Source organism: Takifugu rubripes, chromosome 13 (genome assembly GCF_901000725.2).
Source record: "Takifugu rubripes chromosome 13, fTakRub1.2, whole genome shotgun sequence".
NCBI classification, from domain to species: Eukaryota; Metazoa; Chordata; class Actinopteri; order Tetraodontiformes; family Tetraodontidae; genus Takifugu; species Takifugu rubripes.
This window is the reverse complement of record NC_042297.1, coordinates 17,801,537-17,824,856: the sequence shown is the minus strand read 5'-3', so window position 1 is coordinate 17,824,856 and position 23,320 is coordinate 17,801,537. Positions and strand designations below refer to the sequence as shown.

The window sequence follows — 23,320 nt, the reverse complement described above, 5'->3', positions numbered from 1 at the left end:
AACTTTTTATAAGCAACAGCGCCCCCCTGTGGCAATTCCTGGCGTCAGAAACCTCTGAGCTGCCACAATAAAAACACATCCCATAATATCTCCAGTTAAAGACGCGATAACCTATGTGGATTCCACAATTCTTAAGACTCGATCCCCTGCAGTAACGGTTCGTTCAGCTGTTCTGGATGGTGCTGTGTGCGTCCAGGCTGCCTGGGCCGACCTTTGACCCGGACTCGGGTGTCACACTCAGGAGTTAATCAGCTCCCCTCGTCAATAATTCAGCACCGACTGTCGGCTCGGTTGCAGAAATCCCCCGAGCAGCCGTGGTTTCCTGTGCCGGAGCCTCGGTGACGAGCAGACCCGCATCCGCTCCAACCTCCATCGATGATGAAGCCAGACGAAGGTTCTGGTCGCCAACAGGATTTCAGCTATTGGATTTGATATTGGATCTAATTTGTTTTCAATCGGGATCAGCAAAAATGTGGCGGCCAGCATCCACGTGCACGGCGTGCATCGTTTTTGGTGAGTAGCACGGTGTGAAAGTTCGGTCACCGGGGATATAACCGGGTTTCTGCTAGTTCAAGTAAGTGAATGAATAAAGAATATCAACTCTTCCGGATAAAAGTAATAGAAATTATATAAATGTTCTGTCGTAATTAAAGTTTTAACCATCACTTTGATGTCAGAGTCAAATATATTTAGTGATATCAGCAAACGTTGGTCCAGGGATTTTCTTCAGGCAAGTGCATCCACAGTCCAAACTAATTCAGAGAAGGTCGCAGCAGCCTACTGAGGAGGCCGTCAGGCTGGAGGAGGACGTCCAGAAGGTCCTCCGTCAGATCCACGCCGTGTCCGAAGGTGAAGACGTGCACAGCGTCCCGGCAGAGAGTCCCGACCTCAACGAATATTCCAGCTCCCTGAGCAACTTCCACAGAGTCTTCCAAGCGCTGCTGACGGAGCGGTTCCTCGAGGAGCTGCCCAGGACGGCGGTCTGCGTCCTGTCTGGGAGACGGGACTGTGGACCTGAGGCCGACCTGACCAGGGCCATGTCGCTAGACTTGATAAAACCTCTCTTGGGATTTGTGTCGACGGTGAGATCCCAGACGTGCACTCTGGGTCCCGGGGGTGCAGAAACTGCCGGGGCCTCTCTCAGGGTGGGGGGGTCCACGTCTGGGGCGTTACCCAGCCTCCAACAGTCGATCTTAACCACGCTGTCCAGTTTGCCTCCTGGAAATCTGCTCAGCACCCTGAGGGGCCTCATAGATGCAACCGTGACCTACGCCTTAAAGTTTGTGGGGACGTTGCTCCAGGTTCCAGTGGACTATGTCAAACTAGCGCTACAGTTTGGGATCAGAACACCTTCCTTGGACGACAGAGAGACCTGCGAGCAAGGTAAAACAGTATCCAGACATATAGAAACGGGCCTGGTGTAAATGGGTGGTCACAAAGTTCTTTTCTGGTCTGCAGGAGACCTCAAGCAGCTCCTCATGTGGTGAGACATCAGCTCAAACCCCTGAACGGTATCAAATAAACCGATGACGACTTGCACTTGTACTTATTCCTGCTGTGTTTAGGGGGATGAGCCACAACGTGAGCTGGTCTCTGGGCAGCTCCCTCGTCAACATCCTCCTGGCGGTCTTCCTGGTTCCAGAACAGTCAGTGTGCACCTACCCAGGGACCGAGTGCCGCAGCACTCCCAGAGTCACGTTCCAGCGGACGTTCCCCAACGAGGCTGACGATTACCGCAATGTCCTCCTCAAGTGCGACCACCCCAACCTGGCTGAGCTCAACGACACCCTGTGCGCGAACGTCCTGGCGTCCTCCGGAGCGGGGTCTTCTCCGTCTCTGCTCACCTTGTGCCAGGCTCTGAGCTCCCTCGACACCAACCAGATGGAGCAGGTTTGGAGCAACATGTGTTCTGCCGTTCAGGCGCTGGTGTCGCCGTTCGTCGACAAGGCGGCCAACTGCCCGACTGAACACGTGCCGCCTTCCCAGGAAACTGTTCCTCACCGGGTCGCTAGAGAAGCCTCCAACCTCCAGCAGCTGGCATGCGACTACAACAGCTGGCTGGAGAACGGCGTGGAAGCCGTCCTGGTCTCGTTATGCAGCGATAACGAGCGCGAGGAATTTGTGGCGCGTGTGTGCGCGAATGCGCTGCTGATGAGGAAGCTGCTGGCGGATCGGGCTACCAGCTGGCTGTACGGATACTGCGCTAACTCCTCCGCAGACCCCAGTTACCTGGTGGATCACTTCTGTGAGTATGACCATTGGGTCGTCCAGCCCACAGATCCCGTGGCCCCCGCCTTATTAGAATTCTGTCTGAACCTGGACGGTCCCAGACTGAGCAGACTTGTCTGTCAGAACACCGGCTTGTTCATGATTTTATTCTCCAACCCTGAAAATGGGCGGCTCATGCCGAACTGCTCCGCCCTGACCCTTCCACCACCAGCACCGGACAAAGGCTCCCTGACACTGGACTCCTGCCGTTACTCAGAGTGGCGCGACGTGTCGAAAATCAGCTTTGATCTTTTGTCTCAGTGCATCCGCTTTGATCACAGCGGCTTCGCCCGGGAGGTGTGCACCAACGCGACCTTTCTGAACAAACTGCTGGTCGACCAGGGGAACGCCTGGCTCGGAGACCACTGCAGCACTTCTCTCAGCATGCTCACACCAGAGCCCACTCGGCCCTTCGACATCGCCGACTGGTGCGACTATAGCACCTGGGGGGAGCGGCAGGTGGACGACTCGGTGGTCGCGCTCTGTTGGCAGAACGATCGGGCTGCTTTTGAGAAGAACGTCTGCTGCCAAGTGGATGTTTTTGAAAAGCTTTCACGAGACCCACAGAACACGTGGCTGAAGTCGGTCTGCTCCAACATCGACGAAGCAGTGCTGTTAGCACAGGTGAGCTCTTACCTGGATACTCGAATGTTAACTCAAATGTTAAGTTATCTGTTGTGAATTGCTCCTCAGCTGTGCAGGTACTCTGAGTGGACCCACCCTATCATAGTGGACATGACTGATCTAGCCCTATGTGCTGAGAAGGACTCTCAGAACTTCTCGTCCAAAGTCTGCGCCAACACTACAGTCCTCCAAAACCTGCTGGCCAACCAGGACAACGGCTGGCTGATCCAGCACTGCGCTAACCAATCGGAGCCTGGTGGCGATGGGGGGAAGGGAGGAGTCGGCGGGTTCAACCCTTCAGAGCAGTGCCAGTACTCCAGCTGGACCATAACTCTCCCAGATGTTTCTCTCCTGACTCTCTGCTGGGAACATGACCAAACCAGGTTTGTCTCCCTCATTTGTCCCAACGCAGGTCTACGATTTCGTCTGTCCCAGGAGCCCGCCAGTAGGTGGGTCGGCAGCATGTGTAGCACCTTCACTAACTTCACAACCCCCACCACCACAACCCCCCCCACCACCACCACCACCACCAGCAACGGCAACGCTACCTGCCTGGTCTGGAATCTGGCGAGGCAGTTCAACTGGACCTGCTCAACTGATCTGGCCTCGGCCTGCGAGCCCGGGGCCGGTCAGGGCGCGGCCCTGCAGATGATGGCACACTGCTGGGTGGAAAGTCTGGGATCCAATATGGAGTATCTGCTTAGTCCGCCTGTGGCTGCCGTGCTGGAGCAGGCAGTCAGCTCCACCGTGGTCGTTCTTCTGGCCTTGGAGGAGGTCAGGAACGTCTCCCTGCACGTGACCGAGAACATACGAAGGAAAGTGCTGGAGACCGTCATCGAGTACCTCAAGAACGAAGACAACTTTGCTAAAAAGAGGGTGTTGCTGCAATGCTTCGGGGTAGGTGGTCTTAGCATCATCAAGGGCCCCCGAGAGTGTAAGTTAACATTGGCGTGTGTGTGTGTGTGTGTGTGTGTCTAGAGAGTCCTAACAAACTTGATGAAGACCACAAGAGATGCCACCAGTGAGCAGTCCTTCATCATTAAGGTGATTTACCTAAAATAACAGCTTCCTAGCTCTTTGTTACCTTTTTACATCCACACGATTACGATTTTTAACAAATTAACACTAAAATCTCGTATTAAATGATTTCACTTGGTTGAAAAGCCACCTGTCCTCACTCGTCGAGGCTTCAGCCATTTAGATGTTTGCACACCTTTGTTGGTGTTGTGATTTTTAGAGGTGCTGGTTTTCTCTTATTTTGTTGTGTGTTTTTTCTGCGCAGGAGTACTTCAGCATACCGCTGAGCAGCCTGGAGTCTGTGCTCGGGTCGGCCCACGTCGCCACCGTCCGACTGATCCTTCAGTACTACGACAGGAACAGAGACGCGCTGCAGGTCAACGTCCTTCCGCAGGAATCCCAAAATGATCAGATTGTTTTTTTTTTACACGACTACTGTAATAGTGTACTGGTCGTGTGTTCGGCAGTTGTCTGACGCGTACCTGTCCATCATGGCGTCGGTGCTGTTCCAGAAGCACCTGATGGCAGACGACAGTCTCTTCCCCGATGTGGCGCCGCTGCTGGTGACGGCCACTCCGGCTGACATCCAGGCGTTGCCGGCGCTGCAAAACAGCACCACCGTGTAAGCGGCGAAGTCCGGATCAAATTAGTAAAATTCGTCCCAACCATTACTAAATGGAGCATTCTTTCACCTGAGCATCTGCTCTGGAGGGAGGCGCCAGACTGGCCTGCTGCAGTCTTAATAACCCTGAAGTTAGCAGGTAGTTAGCTTGGGCCTGTGGTGTCCGGCGGGACCTGTGTGTCCTGTTACAGCTGAACATGCATTATGCATCGTAAGTAAAGGAAACGACCTGGCTGACTAGATTCCAGGTGAGATAGACCTCATTCACAGTGTGAAGGCATTTGCTGTCATTAAAGGTAAAACAGAATCCAAAGTGTGTATCTCAGACCGGCACGTGCTGTAAAATCAGCCGTGAGGGAAGTGGAAACGATGTCACTTCCTCACAAAGACCAGCAGATAGTTGATAGCTGGGTAAATCGGTGCGGCACAACAGAATGTATTTGATTCCTTTCCAGGAGAGAAACCATTAACAGGAACATGTGGCGCATGAATCAGAACCAGCGTCTGGCCTTTGGTGTGTGGTACGGTAAAGCTTTGAGCCCGTCCAACATCACCCTCGGCCCCCCATCCATCATCAGAGACACCGGAAACCTGATCGCCTACCTGCCCTTCCACGACTTCCAACACCTCTCACCGGCTCAGGTAACAGATCTCTGAGCTCTGACACCTGGCTGGGAAACCCGAGGAAGCCAGAGCTCTGCCCGGGGAACGGAAGAGCGGCTCGTTGCATAGCGGCGATCTGCTGCCTTCTGCCGTCACCGCGGCGGGTTGTGTCCTCGCAGCTCGTGTTCAATAAGTAAAGACGGGAATGAAGGGTCAGGGTTATCTTAGGGTTGGGATTTGTTAGGGTTAGAGACATGAATGAAACAGGAAGTCCTGTATTTTCCATTAGCTTTGTCACCTTCCAGAGCTGTGAGGACATGTCCCTAATATGCGACCATTGCTTCTCCATGTATTATACTCTGCTAATTCCTTGCTTGTTGTTTTAAAGATTAGCTAGCGAGCTAGGTTAGCATGCGTTGTTTTGTTGCTGATTACGAGGATGATTTAGAAAAACATGTACCGCTAACGTGTTACCCCAGAAATGAATGTCTGGACTAATACATGTTTTAATGTTTAAGGTTTTCTGTCCTAGTTTGCCGTTGAACACTAGTGATGGATTGTGTATCCGCAGCTGTTGGAGGGGCTGGAAGTGCTGCGGAGGAACACGCTCACGCCGCTGAAACAGGAGTTCATCGCTCAACGCATCACCGGCACCTTCAGGAACCTCACAGCTCAGGAATTCACCAGGTTTCTCTTCCTTGCTGCATTTCCACAGTCTTCACAAACTCAAATAGTCATTTTGGTTTGAAGACTTTTTGTGTTTTAGCAGCCTTTTGATGTCATTTTCTAAAGCTTTTCTGTGGTTTCGTTTATGATAAAAGCTCTTTATTTTGTACGACCTTCGGGTTTCAGACACTAACGTCTGTGATTCCAGGCTGGGTAACCTGTCGTGCCTGGCAGACCCGGAGGATCTGCTGGTGTACAAAGACTCTGGAACCTTTGGGGTCATCCAGAACATCATCCTGAACTGCACACGTGCTAAACGCAGCCTCCCCAGTCGTCTGGTGGGAATAGAAAACATCTTTATCGCGTCCTGCTTTAACGTTTAAATCTAAAAGGAAAAGCTTCTCGCGCTGTGCAGGTTTCCAGTCTGCTGCTGGACAACGCTGACCTAAAGAGCCCCTCGTCTCTCGGACCAGCCCGCCTGGCGGAGCTGTCCCCCTTCCTGCCGTTCTTGGGCGCTCCGTTCCTGCAGGCCCTCACGCTGCCGCAGCTGCTCGCCACCCTCCCGGCCCTCAGCTCCACTGAATTCAGTCCTGCACAGGTAGACAATGGGGGGCGTTTTTACCTCATTTTACCGCGAGATTGGAATAACTATCAGGTGTCGGTGAGTTTGGGGGGGGGGGGGGGGGGTCACATTCACTGCAGGAGCATCTATTTGTCATACATGGTTGGGTTTGAAGGCAGCTGGCAAGACCTGTGGAACAGCTGACAGGTAGCCAGGCTGCTGCCCTTTGACCCCAGTGCTGACCCCCCCCCGCCCCCTCCCCTCTAAGTTCCTGCTATTCTCTCCTTTTCCAGGCTGCCATCATCGTAGACAAAGTGTCTCCCAGTAGCACCGTGAGTTATTCATCGTGATGTGACTTTTTTTGGGGGTGGACGTTCTCGCCGCCTGATCCCCACGCCGTCGCTTTCCCTCCCCAGCTGACGGCTCCGGGACAGCTGGAGGAGCTCGGCTCGCTCGTGGTCGGGATGAAGGCGGAGACCTTTCTGAGCCTGACCTCTGACAGGCTGCTCTCGTCTCTGCCCGCCATGGCCCAGCAAACACCAGGCCTCAGCCCAACACAGGCCAACGCTGTGGCCACCAAACTCTGGGTATAACACACACACACACACACACACACACACACACACACACTCACACACACACACACACACACATAAATGAAGATGATGATGATTGAGAACTGGAAAAGAGGCACCTTTTACCAGGAACTCTTCTCCTTCTCAGGGTTTTCCTGAAGTAACCAGGTGGTTGGACGACGTGGAGCCTCTGCTGGCTTCCACCCCTCTGCTCAGCGTTCAGGCCAGAACACATCAGCTCGTAAACAACGTGACAGCCGTGTCCATGAAACCCTGGAACACGCAGCAGGTATCCGCAGGGGCAGGCTGCAATTTGTTTTTCCTTTGGAAAATGGGGGCAGTGTTGTTCCCCCCATGTATGAACAGTCAGGATGACAACGTACGGACGTTTCCATGTCCATCCACAGGCTAAAGCCATATTCAAAGAGCTGAAGGACACCAAACCGGACTCAATCAAACAGGACTTCCTGTGAGTAGAGTTCTTATCGTTTATTATTGATTCGGCCCACGTTCAACCCTTTTCCTTCGTCTCATCAGGAGTCTGGGAACACTGGGACAGGGTGTGAGCTGTGAGGTCTTACAAGAACGTTTCCGGGCCGATCCCTCTCGTCCCGCGGTGCGAAACATCCTGACGCTCCTCAGACAGCAGCCCGGCCCTCTTCACACCTCCCTGGTGAACGCTTATATTAGGGCAAGCATCGAGTGGCCGCCTGCAGGTTGTTAATGCGGGTTCCCCCACGTGTCTTTCTTCTTCTGCACAGAAAACGTGCGTGATTGATGAGCTCTATCAGTTTGAGTTCTTCTCCGAGCTTCTTCAGGACCTCGGGGCTGAGATTGCCCTGTCCATGCCGTAAGTGACCCGCAGCCTGCTAAGCTAGCTTCCGGGAATCAAAGGAACGGCAGTTAGCAAGGCTTAATGGCAGCTGGTGTAAGATAATGGCAGCTAGCCAGAGCAAATGAGATGTGCTGTGTTGTTTCCTGCAGGGTGAGCACCATTAAGAAGTTCCCAGCGGGAATGATGGACACCCTGAGGATCATGATCAACAAGGAATACGTGTATTTTCTCATGTTGTCCAGGACCGAACAGGAACTGGTGGTGGACAAAATGCTGCAGAGGATGGTCGGTGGTGCCACTGCGTTGCCATAGAGACTTGTTGCTAGGAAGAAAGTAAAAAATAAATAAGTATGCAGGTGCTTCACCTGTTTCCAATGGCGTTTTTTCCCAGGAAATGTACACAGGGCTGTTCACGGAGGAGGAGTTCCGCTTGTTGGGCATCATGGCTCCGTTTGTGGTGGACGAAGTCTTCGTTCAGCTGGACCGCAGCTTTTTTACCCAGAATCTGGATTACCTGTCGGGGCTCTGCTACAGGCGCACCAAGATGGACATCGTAGCGCGCATCCTGCAAGAACCCGCCACCTTCGGGTACCGTTCCGAACCGAGGTAACCTCCCTCCTTTAACGCCCGACCCAACAAGCGTTCTTTCTTGCAGAGCGGTGGAGAACTGGAACCAGACGACGCTCAGCCAGGTGGACCGATTTCTATTTTTTCTACCTGAGGACAAACTGCAGGACATTCCCCCGGTGAGGCGGCTGCCCTGTTCCGATTTATTCCGTGTTGAAGGCGCTGGTTCCAGGAACAGAGTGAGGCGTCAGGGTTGTCATTTGAGCCGACGGCTGACGCCGGCGCCGGTGTCGGGGTCAGGTTGCGGCGGCCTTGTTGCGCGCCTGTTTACGCGTGTCGTTCCCGTTTCCACAGGCGCTGATGACCGTGGGGCGAATAGAGAGGCTGTTTATGAGCCAGCGGCGGTGGGAAAGAGGAGACGTGGGCCTGCGCTGTTTGGACGACGGCGACAGGAAGTGGATTTTTGAAAAACAGCAGTTCGTCCTGCAGTTTTTCCTGGGCTTCCTCAAAATAAATCCTGCCTCCCGTGAGCGTCCTTTTACCCCCATGAGCAGCTCTGAAAATTCCCCTCCAACTGCTCTTCGGGAATCAGCAGCATCTCCTGATGACGTGTGTGTGTGTGTGTGTGTCTGTCCCAGCCGCTCCTACGGTTCCCACCTGTGAGGTTCTGCACACGACGGCCCCCTCCGCCTGGACGTCCAGCAGCCTTACCGCCATGTCTGTACCGGCCTTCTCCAGCTGCCTGGAGCTGATGGGTCAGGATCCGTTTCTTGCATCCTACCAACGCAGCGAGGTGTTCAAGAGAGTCAAAGAGGTTTGGATCATCGCTTTAACCTCTCGGATGTGACTAACGCTAGGACCGCCTTAACGCAACGTTCGTTCTGTCTCTACCGGGTCCGTCTGGAATAATGCGGCCATGAAGATACACGGCCCGGTCTCGTCCTTTTCTCAGTCCCTGATTGCTCAGCTGGGCGGGGTTGCCGTGGAGATGTCAATGGAGGAGCTCGGCAGCCTCCGACTGATGGAGCGGAGGAGCATCGCTGCTGTGGGGGCGATCAGTAGCTGGAGCCAGAGACAGGTACGGCTTAGCTCTCCTACCTGGTTCCCCCCCTCCGTTAATGACTCTTGTTTCCAACCAGCTCGCTGTGCTCTTCGCTGTGGTGCTGAACTCCACCAAGCAGAGTCCGAGCCAGCTGGACTCCAGCACGCTGGTGGCGATGGGCCACCTTGTGTGCGGAGCCAAAACCACAGAGATGAACCTGTTCAATGCCGTGGAGTTCAGGTGAGCCTGTGATTAGAGCTTCTGCACGCGCTCTTTTACACACCCGGTGTCACTGACTCCTGATCGTGATGTGTCGCCCCCTGGTGGTCGCAGTAAGGCGGCGCTCTGGCTGGGCCAGCTTCGGCTCTCATGCTCTGAGGAGCAGCTGCTGGTTCTTGTGGGTCTGCTGAGCCACAGCCTCGCTTTTGGCCCGATTAGTTCATGGGGAGCAGATGTCTTCATTGAAATTGGAGTGCTGGCAGGTACTGGGGGTGAAATGTCCACTTGTAAATCAGTGACAGGACCAAGAAAAGCTTTCTAATGCTGCTATTTTTCACCCCTCTTCCTGCAGCTGGTGTCCCAGACATGGCCATGTCAGCTTTAGTGAAAGAGCAAATTGAAGGAGTCACGCCGGTGGCCATCGCTATGATACCGCCTGATAAATTTGCTGTGAGCCGACGCCCCCAGGACCATCTTTTAATGAGCTCTGGAGGACTGGGTTGCGTCTCATTTGATCCGCTCTGGCTGTCCCGCAGGTGGTGTTCGACCAGAGGCAGATCGGCATGTTCTCGTACGCGCAGGCCGCGGCTGTGACGGACGATCAGCTGGCTGCTCTGTCCGATGTGCAGAGGACGGCTCTGGCGATGGTGCTGACGCCCCGGGAGGACCGGCTCGTAGACTTCAGAGGTGAAAATTGGTCTGTCTTTCTAGGCTCCCAGCACTTTCCCATCGCTTCACGTGGGATGCTGAGCCATGTAGAGTCTGCCCCGGGTCATTGATGGTGACCCACATGGTCTCCGTGGTTTACTGACTGGATTAACTGTGACCCTGCAGGGAGATCACTGGGGTTCCGGCTCAGCCACGGTCCTGTGTGTGTCACTCTGGGTCTACTGGTGCAGCTGATGGTGGCAGCCTGGCTGGACACATGACCCCGTCTGGATCAGAACACACATCATCTCCTGCAGTATAAATATATATTCTGGTATTTACCCAGGCGTAACCCTCCGCCAGGTCCAACCACATGAGACTTTTCATGTTTTTATCATTTATTTACTTGTTTTGATGCTATTACTGTCTTATTACTGTCTTAATACGGCATTCTTAGCGCTGTGCTGCTACACCAGGAATGATTATTTTTGTTAGAATCATTTCCATATTATTTCTGGTCCTGTGAAACATGATTAGATCAGCGGTGTTCAGTCTGCGTGTATATTTGCTGTGAGATTTGTGTTGTGATGAGGACATGAAAGAATAAATCCAATCCAACCCAACTCTTCTTTTCTTTTTTGGTTTCATATTTCACACAATAGAACGATTATCGCCATATTTAACAAATATGTTGTATTCTGCACCCAAATTGAAGATGATATAATATATACATGTTTAAATATAGCGAAATATAGATCAAAGGTGGGGGGAAAAGAACACAAGTAAAATGTAGATCAAAGGAAATGTCTTTCTTTTTTTTTTTTGGCCCCACGTTGTGTCTCGCCTCAAGAAGACAAGAATCAGAGGTTCGGACTATGTTTTAGAGGGAACTGGTCCCAACTGGAGCTTCATTTCCAGTGGAATCTATCAAAGTTAGCGGGGAGTTCCCGCTCGGCCGTGACGCGCCGGAGGTGGGAACAGTTCCCGCGGCGGCCAACAGGCAGCAGCGCCCGCAGCAGCCTGTCAAACACAGCCAACATGGCGGACTGGGGTGAGAAACCAAGTTGGGGAGGATAGCCGTCTGCAGCATTCGCTGGCCCCGGCTTTGTTTTATGGGTGTTTGTGATCCTCTCCCGGTAGATGTGGATCGGTTTAACCACATTCATGTTGTCCTTTTTACAGACGCTGACACCTACGAGCCGAAGGAGCCGCTTAAAAAGGCGACAACGATGGACAAGTGGGAAGGCGAAGACGAAGACGAAGATATTAAGGTAAATGAGAGGTGGAGGTTGTGGGCTGAAGCCTTCGTTTGTCGGGGCCACCGTCACGTTGCGGGTCCGTTTGAGCCGGACCAACCCCGGCTTTGAGCGCTGTCCCCGCCGCGGTGCCACGCTTCGACGCGGGTCCAGGCTGTTAGCATCGAGCTAACCTTAGCTGGTTGCTAACTCATGTGGCTTCCATCTGGAAGACCCGGTAACTTCTCCTGTTACTCGTCGGCTTTCTGCCGCCCCGGTTTCTCACCAACCCCGCGAATGTCAGCGCGGCGGGGCGAAGGTGTCGCTTACGGTGAAAGTTCCCGCATAACTTGAAGCTGAAACGACGTCAACGCCAGTTGATTATTGTGACGAGCCGGCTACATTTTGATAGTGTAGCTTTAGCCAACTAATCAAGCTAGTTAGCTACGGTGTTTGCTATCTTGGCGTCATCATCGTTGCGGTAGCGGGGAAATGACCTTTAATTTCGGCGGACTTCCACCACATCGGCGTTAATCCGTGCGGTGTGGGTGCGTAGCGGCCATAGTTACCATCCGGCCGCATCAAAGTATCATGGCAGCGAAGCGTTTGCGTCCAGAATTGAGTTTAAGTGACTTCAACATGCGGCGGAATTAGCCTGCTAACCAACTTTAGCCGCTATCAGGCGAAACCACCGCCTGCATTGATGAGTCAACTCGGCCAAGGAGCAGGCCTGGAACTTTCCCCCAGGACAACAGGCGTTTGTGGCGGGGCAGGTTGGGCGCTTTTTGGCTGCGTTTGCTGTCTAGAATGCTCGGTTAATTGATTGAGGGAACGTGCTGGCGGAGGCCTTTTCAATTGTTGGAAGCCGAACTAAAGAAAGTGATGATTTCACGCCTGCAGCTCACGGTCTTATTCAGAGCAGGTGAAATGTTCACGCAGGTGGGAGAAAACGCACACAAAGTCAAGCCAGTGGCTGCTTCTTGTCCCTTTTACAGGTGGGTTTTCACAGCCAGGAACTATTTACCTTCGATTGCATTGGTCCCTGACGTGTTTCTAGATGGATTCGCTACAGTAGCATGTTGTTAACCCTGCAAATTTCAGCATCGTTGTGTCCTAAAAACCACCACTCGAACTGTCTCCGGCTCCTGGAGACCTCTGGGTCTTTACGCCAGGTGTGCGCAAGACATCAAAGAGTTTACACACGCAGCCACATGCTGATCTGTCGGCAGGCGGTTGTTTCTGGGCGGATCTCCGCAGTTGTTTATCACGACGCGACACTCGGTGAGACCGACGTAGACGCAGTTGCTCTCTCAGCGGGGCTCAGAACGCCTGAAACTGTGGACCCGGTCGACAACGTTCCCATTTTGTCGTTCTCCGCAGGACAACTGGGACGATGAGGATGAAGATGAAGAGAAAAAAGCAGAGGTGACCAAAACAGGTACAGCAGGAAAGCTCCCGGCGGACTCCCGCTGACGTTCCGGGTTGGTTCTCTGCAGATTGAGGTTTTTCATTTTACATTCCAGAGCCCAAAGTCTCTGAAAAGAAGAAGTTGATGGAGAAGATCAAAGAAAAAGAAGAAAGACTAAAGAAGAAACAAGAGGAGCTGAAGAAGAACTTGGAGGATGAAGTATGTGGAGCCATAAATGCTTTATTCCAGCTGCCTGTTGCCTTTTCTAGCTTCTTCTTTTTACAGTTGCAGGAGGAAGAGCTCAGCCTGGAGGAACAGCTCGCGGAGAAGCTGAGGGTGAAAAAGCTACAGGAGGAATCGGATTTGGAGCTGACAAAAGATGCTTTTGGTGAGGACAGACTGGTTGAGAAGCGTTGAAACCCCCCAGAAGGCGGCGAGTCATTGGTGTTTGGGCTGTTTCAGGCGTGGGCGGCACCTCCAACACCGTGACGGGCATCGACGCCATGTGTCCATCCTCCAAAGAAGAGTTCAACGAGTTTGAGAGGTTGCTAAAAGAAAAGTTTTGCCAGTTCGAAAAGTCGGTGCATTATTCAAATTTCCTGGAGTCGTTGTTTCGGGAACTCTGCATTTCATGTAAGCGCAGCGTCTTTTCGCGTAGAACCACCCCAGAGCTCCTACTTTGGCCCTCACTCACTTGTGCTTCTCCCCTCTTACAGTAGAAGTAGACGACTTGAAGAAGGTCAGCAATTCCCTCTCAGTTCTACTAAGTGAAAAGCAGAAACAAGAAAAAGTGAGTGCTTTCCCCCACACACACACAATCAGTTCCGCCGACCTCCAACAGGGGGCGCTGTTGACAAGCGCTTTTTTTTGACAAGCGCTTTTTCTTCCATCTTACAGCAAAACAAAGGCAAGAAGAAGAAGAAAGCGGTCTTGGCCGGAGGATTGAAAGCACAGATGAAAGACGACCTCGACTATGCAGCGTTCGACGGCGGCTACGCCCAAGACTACGAAGACTTTATGTGACACTGGCTCCAACGCCGCCGCCCCCAACCCCCCCTCCCCACATCCCCGCTTCCCCGTTTCAACCCTCAGAAACGCAGCTGTACTTTCTCACGCTGGGAAACCCAAACTGCCCCCTTCGTTGTTCGGCTACATTGAGCAGAGGGACCGTACCAGGAGCATCTAACCCCCCCTCGCCTATGGGATTGCCTTTTCTTTCTCATCACTAATGAATCTGTCGGGGAGGGGGGGGGGGACGCATCGTGACCCGCTTCTACGGGGCCGTTTTATCAGTTTGCTCGCGCTCCCAATGGCAGATCCAGTATTGCAGTTGTAAAGGTAGTGACATAGAAACTCCAGGTTCTATGCAAATTCTGAAACGGGAATGTCGTGTACATACAGCTCCCACCTGTGGATGACCAGTACAGGCTCCACCAGCAGTTGCCAAATCCAGAAGATCATCCAGCTCGTTAGCGTCTCGGTTGTTGCGTCGGCCGCCCTGTTGGGTGCGGCGAGCGCGTTAAACGTGACGTGATCCATCGCAGCCTTCCACACGTCTGGAATATCCGGGAAGGAAGCGGAGCTTAGAGTGCTGCTAGGTCTTTTTCTGTGCATGGGAATTCATTTGCAGAATTGCGTTTTGCTAATGCAGGTCAACGAGAACGCAGCGTCCTCTACGCCGCTGCCGTCGGCTGCACGAGCAGCCCGAGCTCGGCCTCGCCGTGGTTACGGTTGGCTGAAATGGGTTCATTTAGCCTGTTTTCTAACAATCGAGCGGTTTTGGCGTTACATGGAAAATTGGACTGGTGCCATGTGGCAGATGAAGCATCCGCAGTGTTTTATAAGCATCTAATTTAATAAATCACTGGTCAAAATCATCAACTGTGTCCTGGTCTTGTTTACAACAGTGAAGGAGACGGTACCAGAGCACGACCCGGCTGAGGATGTGTAATAAATACTCTATTTACAGTCAGTCAGTCTAATACAGCTGAAAACGTAAAGAATAACAAGGACAAAAACCCAAATATTGACAGCTCGGGCCGGTTAATTCTCTCGCGCTTTGGTCGCCGTCTTCTGCGCCTTCCCCGTGTGGTTTCTGGCGCTCCGCCGCCGGCTGCCGCGGGCCGCGTTGGCTCTCTGCCGCCGTCGGTTCTGTCTGCCCTCCCCGGTCCCGCCCGTCGCTTGGCCCTGGCCGCTCTGGAAGACGCTCTGGCGCGTCGCCTCGCGGTCTCCACACGTGAACCCCAGAGCCACGCCCTCGCCGCTCTTCATGACCCGAGAGGTTCCGTCGGAGGTGCCATCGAAGCAGCGCCCCAGGGCGATCTCTTTGGCCATGCGAGGGTCCTGGTCCGTCACCGTGTAGATGCCGTAGTTGTGGCCCAGAGGGTCGAGGGGGGCCAGCATGGTGAACTCGTTGGTGTCGTTGTTCACCACCAGGGGCAGGTGGTTGACCAGATACTCCATAAGCATCGGGTTCACGTGCTCCCTCTTGCAGCTTCCTTGCGGGATCACCTTCACCAGGGTCCGATCCACGCGCTCTTGGTCGTACAGCATTCCGCTGCACTTGAACTCGAGGCACACGGCTGAAACGTTGGCCTGCTCCATGTCCCGGATGCTTTGGGTGTCTCTGAGGCCGTAAAGCTGGCCCACAGTCTTGGGGTGGGTTCCCCCCATGTTCCGGGACCTTACGTTGAGCTCGTGCGGGCTGCTGAGTTTGACTTTAATGTAGCAGGCCCGGTATTCCGTGGGCTTGGGCCACCAGCTCAGGTAGTCCTCCGTCCAGCTCATGGGGTCGTCCTCGTTGAAAGGCACCGTGTTGTAATTGTAACCGTCGCCTTCAACCCTTGAGAAGCGGAAGTGCGACGCGCTGAACGGGGCCTCCTCGCACTCCTTCAGCTTCTCAACCGCGTACACCGGCCCGTTTCCCTCCTCGGCCGTGTTGGCGCTCGGCTTGGCCACGTTGATGCTGAACGCCGTCTTCTTCAGTCTCGGGTCCTCGTGATCTGACCGCCTGTAGTTCAGTTTGTCCAGGTAAGGTTGAGGCACGCCGATGAGATTAGGGTTGAGTTTGGGAGAAGACGAGACGGCCTCCAGCTCCTCCCCCCCCAGGTTGGCCATGACGTGGGCAGAATAAGCATCGGCTCTCTGCTCGTCGCAGAAGGCGGGAAGACACGCCCCGTTCGGGCCGGTGACCACGCTGTCGAATCGGCCCCAGGCGCGGGGGTTTGACGAGTAGCCCGCCGCGGGCTCCATGTTTATCAGGCTCACAACCACACCCTCCACCTGCTCGCTGGGCATGAAACGCTCACTGCGGAAGGCTCTCACTTTCACGTAGCACCTGCGGTTCTCCGGGACATCCAGGTTAAAGAGGCGCCGCTCTCGGATCTCCATGTTCCCGATCAAAAAGGTTCTCTCCTCTCGTTTCCCTCTTCTTTTCTGCTCCACCTTCAGGCTTCCTTCCTCCTCCCACAGGCCAGTATCGGGGTTCAGAGACCACAGTTTCATGGAGTTGACGTGCTCGGGCATTTTCACCTGGGCGGAGTCCAAGAATACCTTCACTTCACCAGCGTTTAGGGGCTCGTTGGTTTCCCCGCCCCTGAAGTCAACTGAGAACATCCCATATGTTCTCAGTGGGAGAACATCTCCTTCATTTCCCACAAAGTTGAGATCACTTTGAGCAGCAGCGGCCGTGGACACGTCTCTGGGGTCCAGGAACGTCACGCTGGCGTTGACGTTACCTGTAAAAACCTCCCCTTTTTCCGTGTAGAAGGAATTTGGAGGGATCTGAAGCCGAACCATCGCCTCCTGGCCTTCCACCTCTCCGAGCTCCAAGGTGTTGGTTTCTGCTGCGCTGATTGTCACGGGGGTTTTTTTTCTCAGGAGCTTAATTTCGTGGTAAACTGACCCTCCTCTGGCGTTAAATGGCAGCACTTTTGTGGTGTTGATGAATTTCTGCATATTGTCCACGAAAGTCAGGACCAGCCTCTCCGTGTCCGGGGGAACCTGGACGGAGAAGGTGCCTTTGTAGCCCGTACGACCGATCCTGACGCCGTTCATGAAGACGTGTCCGAACCTCATGGGCTCACCGTTGTCTGCAGCAGAGGCCCTGCCGTACACAACGGCCTTGGTGTCCACGCACTTCTGGCAGCCGCACTGGGTCACCACCATGGTGGGCAGGTGGTAGCCCCGGCACGTCAGCTGCCTCTCCTCCATCTTCTGCACACCGCAGCAGTAGGTCGCCTGGTCTTTGCACCTGATGCCGTTGTCCAGATGTCCAGAACAGGTTCTGGAGGTACACTTGCCCACATCGTAGTAGAAGGAGTCGGTGGTGTTCTGGTAACAATCGTGTGGAAGACGGATGAGGTGGGATTCGGGTTTGGGATTGCACGACTGCTCATCTTTAGCTGTGAAGGAGAGCAGATCGCAGTTTTAATCTGATCGTTTTGATCTTTTTGAAGAAATAAACTCTTATCCACGTGAATTTGTGTGTCGACAAATTTACGGAGGCACACCTAAAACTCTGAGCATCGCTGGTTTGGTCTTTATGACCCCGGACGGCCCGCTGGCCCTGCAGCAGTACTCCCCCGCCTGCTCTGGACGCAGGTCTTTGAGGACTAAAGTGCTGTCGGAGTGCTTCTCCAGGAGAGTGTCGTTATGGAACCTGTGTGTTCACAGAAGAACAGAAGGTCATGATGAAGAGAGAAACTAATCCCAAGGTCATTTCACACCCAAATGGTTCCTTTTATGCATCTTCAGTTAGGATATCGAGCAGCACACCGAGACACGTCCAGAGGGAGGACTTGGCAGATTCACATTTATAGTTTAACTATTTATTTCTTATTCTGAATTTACTGGCAAACTACACTGCTACACTGTGGCACTGCTGTGGTGTCATGGTCCCTCCAGGGCAGGGGTAGTACTAACAGAAGGTGCACCGTTCTGGTCTATGCTGTACCCACTGAAGTGTCCTGCTAGAATGGACCAGTACCCGTAGGACAGGATGCTACACTACTGTGCTAACAACCGTTTCCGTGTCCGATGCATAGTTAACTGAAGCCCGTTTTGCCGCCATCGACGCTCATCAAGGATTAGATATCGTACCACTGGTATTTGTCTGGCTGTGGCGTTCCGGCCACTTTGCAGCAGAAGGCGGCGGTTTGTCCCTCCCTCCGGACTTTACTCTCAGGGTTGCTCAACACGTGCAGCTTCTCTGGAAAATATAAACATGATTAAGTTGTTTTGGGTTGTTGTTCTTCTGTACGTGTCGCTCCAGTCGATTGCCGTACCCGTCCGTTTCAGCTGGACACTGAGGACTGAGACCCGGTCGCTGCCGCGGGGCGCAGCGGCGCTGAGGGGGGAGTGACCCTTCAGGATGAAGGTCAGGGTGGTGTTGCCGTCGGGGCAAATACCAGGGATTCTGAAATGGCCGTTGTGGTCGGTAACTGTGAGGAGTTTCCCTGACCGAAGGATGGCAGCTCCTTCCGCGGTGAGACCCCCGGCGCCGCGCACAGAACCCAGCAGGGTGTGTTCTTCACACATGCACGCGTCACATTCTGCGTTGACATTGCCCATCGCACACAGCAGGGAGCATTCTGGGGAGCAGAGTTATGTCCAAATACTGTTCTTCCATGTGAGGAGATGATTGAATGAAGCCTCTGACCTGTTTTGGGGCACTCTGGTCCGTTGCATTCTTTTCCTCCCACCATTGGCCCAGTGCAAGGTGTGGAGCGTGACTGGCAGGTTCTGGAGCGAGTTTGGACCCCGACCTGGCCACAGAGTGCTGGACATGGGCTCCATTCTGACCACAGACCCCAGGTTCCCTGAATGTGGACACCGTCATCTGTTTGAGAGAAACAGGTTCTCCATGATAGTCGTGAATGCCACCAGATTCTGAGCCGTTTGGGCCAAACACAAAAGATGGATTTTTAAAGGCATTCCAGCACCAGACCTTTGGGGCAGAGGAATCGGACCGCGTAGTTGGAGCAGTTTCGGCCGGGCCCCTGCTCCTCGTTGAGGCACCAGAAGCCCACGGTGGGGTCTGCATGCACCTTTTCGCCTGTTTCTCGTACTGGCACCCATTCGGTGGTTCTTGCTTCGATGGCTCGGGGGTTCGCACACACCCGGGTACGGTAGTAAAAGCGAATGGCGTCCAGCTGCTCGTAGTCTCCACGGCCACCGGGGTGATCCACGTTGAACCAAGTGGTCCACTCAGAAGTGTCTGCGTCACAAACAGGTCAGGGGTCTGAATGGGTCTGATGGTGCATTCACGATCCTCACAGTACGTTACCGTCTGAGTGGAACCCAGCGGGACCGGACTCTTGATGGTCACGTCTCCGCAGTCCTGCCGACAGACAGACAGACAGGACAGCGTTTGTCTCTCACACAACAGCTCAGGTATTATCTCCAAACACCTCCCTGCTGTATCAACCATGCACGTGTCCGGGGAGGGGGGGGGGCTTCTTCAGGGACTCACCTTGTGTTTTAGAGCCGGAGGCTCCCACGACCGCCAGGATGAGAAGAAGCCGCCACGCCGGCATTCTTACACACTGCTGCTACCTCTGATGCTCGACCTTTCACCTTTCCCGGGGAGGTTTAGAGCAGGAACCCACAGTGAGACAAAGGCAAAACACACACACGCACACACACAAATGATGTAGAAAGACTGTAACTTTGCATCTTAACTGGATTCGGTTCAACAGCTCAACAAAAATACGGCTTCTTTCAGCAGAAATTCCATTTTGACTTTGAGGGTTAAAAAACACGGCTGGTTGGAGACCCCAGCTCAGGTTACACATCTGTGTTAGCCATCACCATTTGGCACTGGAGCGCAAAAAAATCCACTGACAAAACACTATCCAAACATCCAACACACACACACACACACACACACACACACACACACACACACACACACACACACACAAGCACAAGCACAACTTGTGTTGGGACAAAAAACAGATGATAAGCAGGATTTCTGCCTCTTTAATGGACCAGGAGTCGGATTTTCTCATGCACTTGTTATGTAGCACGAAAAGAACGTGTTAGCTAATTTATAAAATAAAACATCCTTGGAAAAACAGCATTAGTGCGGATCATAATTCACAACAAATGACAGCAAAGCTCAAATTTGGAATGAACGTCAGTTTCATCTTCTCATGCTGCAGCTTAGACCCTCAGATATACTCAAGCAGCAGTTGTAATTTAAAAATCCTGATTTTTTCAACTCTAATGGTGCCACCAGCATATTGTATATATATATATATGTATATTATATATATAACTACTCTCCTACCTCGGTGTCCACGGTTGTTTCCTGCTTCTGTATCAACGGTTTATTCTTTCCTCCCCGATATCGTTTCTCTCCTCTCTTCTCCTCCTCTGTTCCCCACACTCCTTCGCTGGTCCCTTTATACCTCCCCGCCCCCTCTGCCCCCCCCCCCCCCCCCCCCCTTAACGGCAGATACCATTTTTTCTAAGTTCTCCGCTCTGTTTGGACCGTACCTGACTTTACCTGACTGAGCCTCCCCCCATTATTCGCCATTACCGTCACCACCAGGGCAGCAGCACCACCCGACCCAACATCACCATATTTCCAGGCAGCGTTCAGGCTGCAAACATCAAACGGTGTCAAAGCTGGGTCGACCGTTCGGATGCATGTGTTGTTTTCCGTACAGGAATGCAGATAATTATTTCCTCTGGACACATGGGGGGGCAGAGGTGACAGGTGATGAAGAAGAGGGCAGGGAACAGACGCACAAACAGTCGGGTCGCCGGGAAACGGCAGCAACCGCAGCCCATTTTCACAGCAACAGCCTTTAAATGGAGGGCAGCCAATTCATGTTGGAGGAGCAGCTAATGAGAAGGTTGATGCTAACGAGGGCGATTCGGGCTCATTTCCTTCGGTTGGCGAACTTCAAACGCAGCAGGCGAAGCTCGGCTGTTGTCAGCCTGGTTCTAGTTCAACATCTGGCGGTGACTGCCGGGCACCAACCAAAGACCGGTTTATTTTTCCTGAACCTTTCGTTTCATCGCTGCATCCAGCCACCATCTTATTACACCTACGTCTCATCATTTATGTCCATGTGTGAGTCAGCAATAAGAGTCAACACGGCTTCTTTTATTCAGGTTACACAGGGAACGGCCAATGAACAACGGGAAGAAACCTTGAGCGGGACCGGGCCCGAGTGGTTCACGTTACACAATCGCCACATGACAATTTTCATTTTTATTCAACAGCTGCAGAATTCAACATCCGTCCAGTTAAAACCACAAACAATCTGTGTTGAATTTCGGGACTTTTGTTCCTCACCAACAACTGAACCTCTTGAGGCTTCGCATAAATGTAAATTTTGAACGTTCTGTTCTTGAATTCCAAATCTGTCGGCGCCTCTTTGCACAGAGGACCCCCCCCCCATACCTCTGTTTGATGCAGGGCCCCTAATGACAGTAGCAGAGGTTCTTTATGCTGCTAGGAGCCATAAAGGCAGCATAAACACCAATCCCCCCTCAACCTCTGAGCTTTTCCCCTTTGCTAGGTGGACACTGGACACCTGAAGAGCAGTTTCATCTGTAGAGGACGAATGACAGTAAAGAGGACAGCGAGGAGGACATGTTCTGGAGCGCACGTGTAAAGGTCACAGCTCTGCCTCCATCTTCTCCGGTCGCCTCGGCCCACTATAGCAAGCAGACGCGCAGAACTAAGAGCCAGATTGGAAACATGTGGGGCCGACGTGAAGGACGTCTGATACGTGTCCGCTGAGGTCGTCCATCTTCCTGCTGGACCCGAGGCCTCTGGAGCCCTGCCGAGGGACGGAATCTGTCTGGAGGGACGGAAAACTTTAAATCCGGAGTCTTTAAATCAGTTTCATGACTAGAACACAAATCTGTGCTCAGCGAAACATCCAGCTGTTTAACATTTTATCACGAAACTTCTGGGATATTTCTCATGTTTTATAAGTTTAAATCAAGATTCAACAGCTTTACTTAACAAATACAATTCACCACATTTAATTGGTCAAGGAATTATTAAATTTAAAAAAAAAAAAACACTATCTCTGACCAAATACAAAATACCAGGGATTTATTGGAATTTTACCAGTCTAACATTTGATAAATAGACACAAATCATTCGCTTTTACAGTGCAAAAAACCCCCACAAAAGTCCTTGAGCCTTTCTGCTATTTAATTACACCTAAAATGAAAATATTGCAGTTTATACGTCCTAAAACTGGAGGCCGTATTTTGTTCCGACATAACAAACACAGGTGTTAGCAATGGTGCTAATGGCTTTGTGACGTAACCCTCGCAAAGAAGGAATTCTTCTAATCTTCCAGGAATTTTACCAGCTTTATTTGGATTTTGTAGATCTAAAACCTGGCTCACATAAACGAAGATCTTTATTTTTCAGACCAGCCGCATGCAGCAAAAACCACGACCCAGAATCAGACGCACACGCAGGAGAGGAAGAATTTCATACTTTGATCCAGGTCACGAAGAAAAAACGTCGAAGTTGCTTCATACTTTGTGTCCCAGGATGGAGAACAGGAAACGGAGCAGCTGCAGCCTTCACCAGGCACGGGTCCTGTCTGTAGACGCTGTTCCGGCTAGTTGCAGTGGAAATACCGTGGAGATGTTCCCACCTCAACTGTTCCCTGATCAGATGACTCATCTGTATTCAGAGATCCTGAGGGACCCAGAGAGATTCTTTCTGTCTGAGCTTCACAGATCCCGTACAGAGGAGAGAAACCGGGAAACAAAGGGAAAATCCACCGTGTCCCAGTGAGGATCTGGTCCGATTTGATGTTTTTAGGTCCTGACCCTTTTCTACAGTTTCCCTTTATGGAAATTGCCCATTTGAATTTTGTTTGTGATGTGAATGGCAACATTTGCTCTGTTCGTCCCATCATTTGGTTTAAATCCATCAAAAATCTAAGCAGCAGTTGAATGGTGTTGTAATTTGGGTCATTTTATACGAGATTAAGTCCATGTATGATGCTCCTGGGGGAGACTTTCAAAGCCACCTCACAGAGGCAACATGACATCAAAGCACAATGAGGACACGACAATCACTGCAGGTCGTTAAAGGCGGGGGCCGTCCTGCAAACACATACTGGGCTGCAAATGGGGTTGCTTTGGTGTGAAGTACCCAATGTGGAAGAGTTTAAAGCTACAGTAGTTTGATCCACTTGCCAGATAAGTGGTTGAAATGTGAGAGAAGCTGGAAAAATGCCCCCCCCCCCAAAGGAAACGGCAATCACGGACAGATTTATGAGCCAAACCTGTGAGAATCGACCTTCTCCACAGTATCAGACAGATGACAAAAGCCTTAATATGTTTGTCAATAATGCGTGTAAATGTCAGAGCGCCCGTCACCTATAGGCACCGCGAGGCCTTCACGTAAAGGGGCAACAAAATGTCATCGATCGTCCTC

General features: G+C 52.4%; 3 protein-coding genes across 3 annotated transcripts; 2 read left to right on the top strand and 1 right to left on the bottom strand.

The window, feature by feature from the left end:
• The first annotated feature begins 48 nt into the window (after window positions 1-48).
• On the top strand, window positions 49-11,107 carry strc1 (stereocilin 1). The gene is made up of 29 exons (XM_029846089.1): window positions 49-1,383; window positions 1,459-1,483; window positions 1,566-2,892; window positions 2,962-3,275; window positions 3,426-3,789; window positions 3,871-3,936; window positions 4,175-4,285; window positions 4,377-4,531; window positions 4,987-5,173; window positions 5,706-5,821; window positions 6,009-6,138; window positions 6,216-6,398; window positions 6,656-6,694; window positions 6,779-6,949; window positions 7,086-7,226; window positions 7,345-7,406; window positions 7,475-7,610; window positions 7,699-7,787; window positions 7,922-8,057; window positions 8,164-8,360; window positions 8,428-8,518; window positions 8,694-8,865; window positions 8,978-9,153; window positions 9,262-9,417; window positions 9,479-9,621; window positions 9,715-9,863; window positions 9,953-10,050; window positions 10,137-10,287; window positions 10,435-11,107. The coding sequence occupies exons 1-29, from the start codon at window positions 1,038-1,040 to the stop codon at window positions 10,527-10,529; spliced, it is 5,526 nt and encodes a 1,841-aa protein (XP_029701949.1). The 5' UTR covers window positions 49-1,037; the 3' UTR covers window positions 10,530-11,107.
• Window positions 11,108-11,152: 45 nt separating this feature from the next.
• eif3jb (eukaryotic translation initiation factor 3, subunit Jb) lies at window positions 11,153-14,768 on the top strand. Its single transcript, XM_029846586.1, has 8 exons — window positions 11,153-11,299; window positions 11,431-11,519; window positions 12,864-12,921; window positions 13,007-13,110; window positions 13,177-13,279; window positions 13,354-13,524; window positions 13,608-13,681; window positions 13,789-14,768. Exons 1-8 carry the CDS (start codon window positions 11,287-11,289, stop codon window positions 13,912-13,914), a joined length of 738 nt encoding a protein of 245 aa, XP_029702446.1. The 5' UTR covers window positions 11,153-11,286; the 3' UTR covers window positions 13,915-14,768.
• On the bottom strand, window positions 14,728-20,279 carry cilp (cartilage intermediate layer protein, nucleotide pyrophosphohydrolase). The gene is made up of 9 exons (XM_003969943.3): window positions 20,183-20,279; window positions 19,364-19,467; window positions 19,178-19,231; window positions 18,839-19,108; window positions 18,551-18,730; window positions 18,177-18,482; window positions 17,992-18,100; window positions 17,403-17,551; window positions 14,728-17,294 (listed from the first exon to the last, which is right to left on the bottom strand). The coding sequence occupies exons 2-9, from the start codon at window positions 19,425-19,427 to the stop codon at window positions 14,935-14,937; spliced, it is 3,492 nt and encodes a 1,163-aa protein (XP_003969992.2). The 5' UTR covers window positions 19,428-19,467; window positions 20,183-20,279; the 3' UTR covers window positions 14,728-14,934.
• Window positions 20,280-23,320: the final 3,041 nt, after the last annotated feature.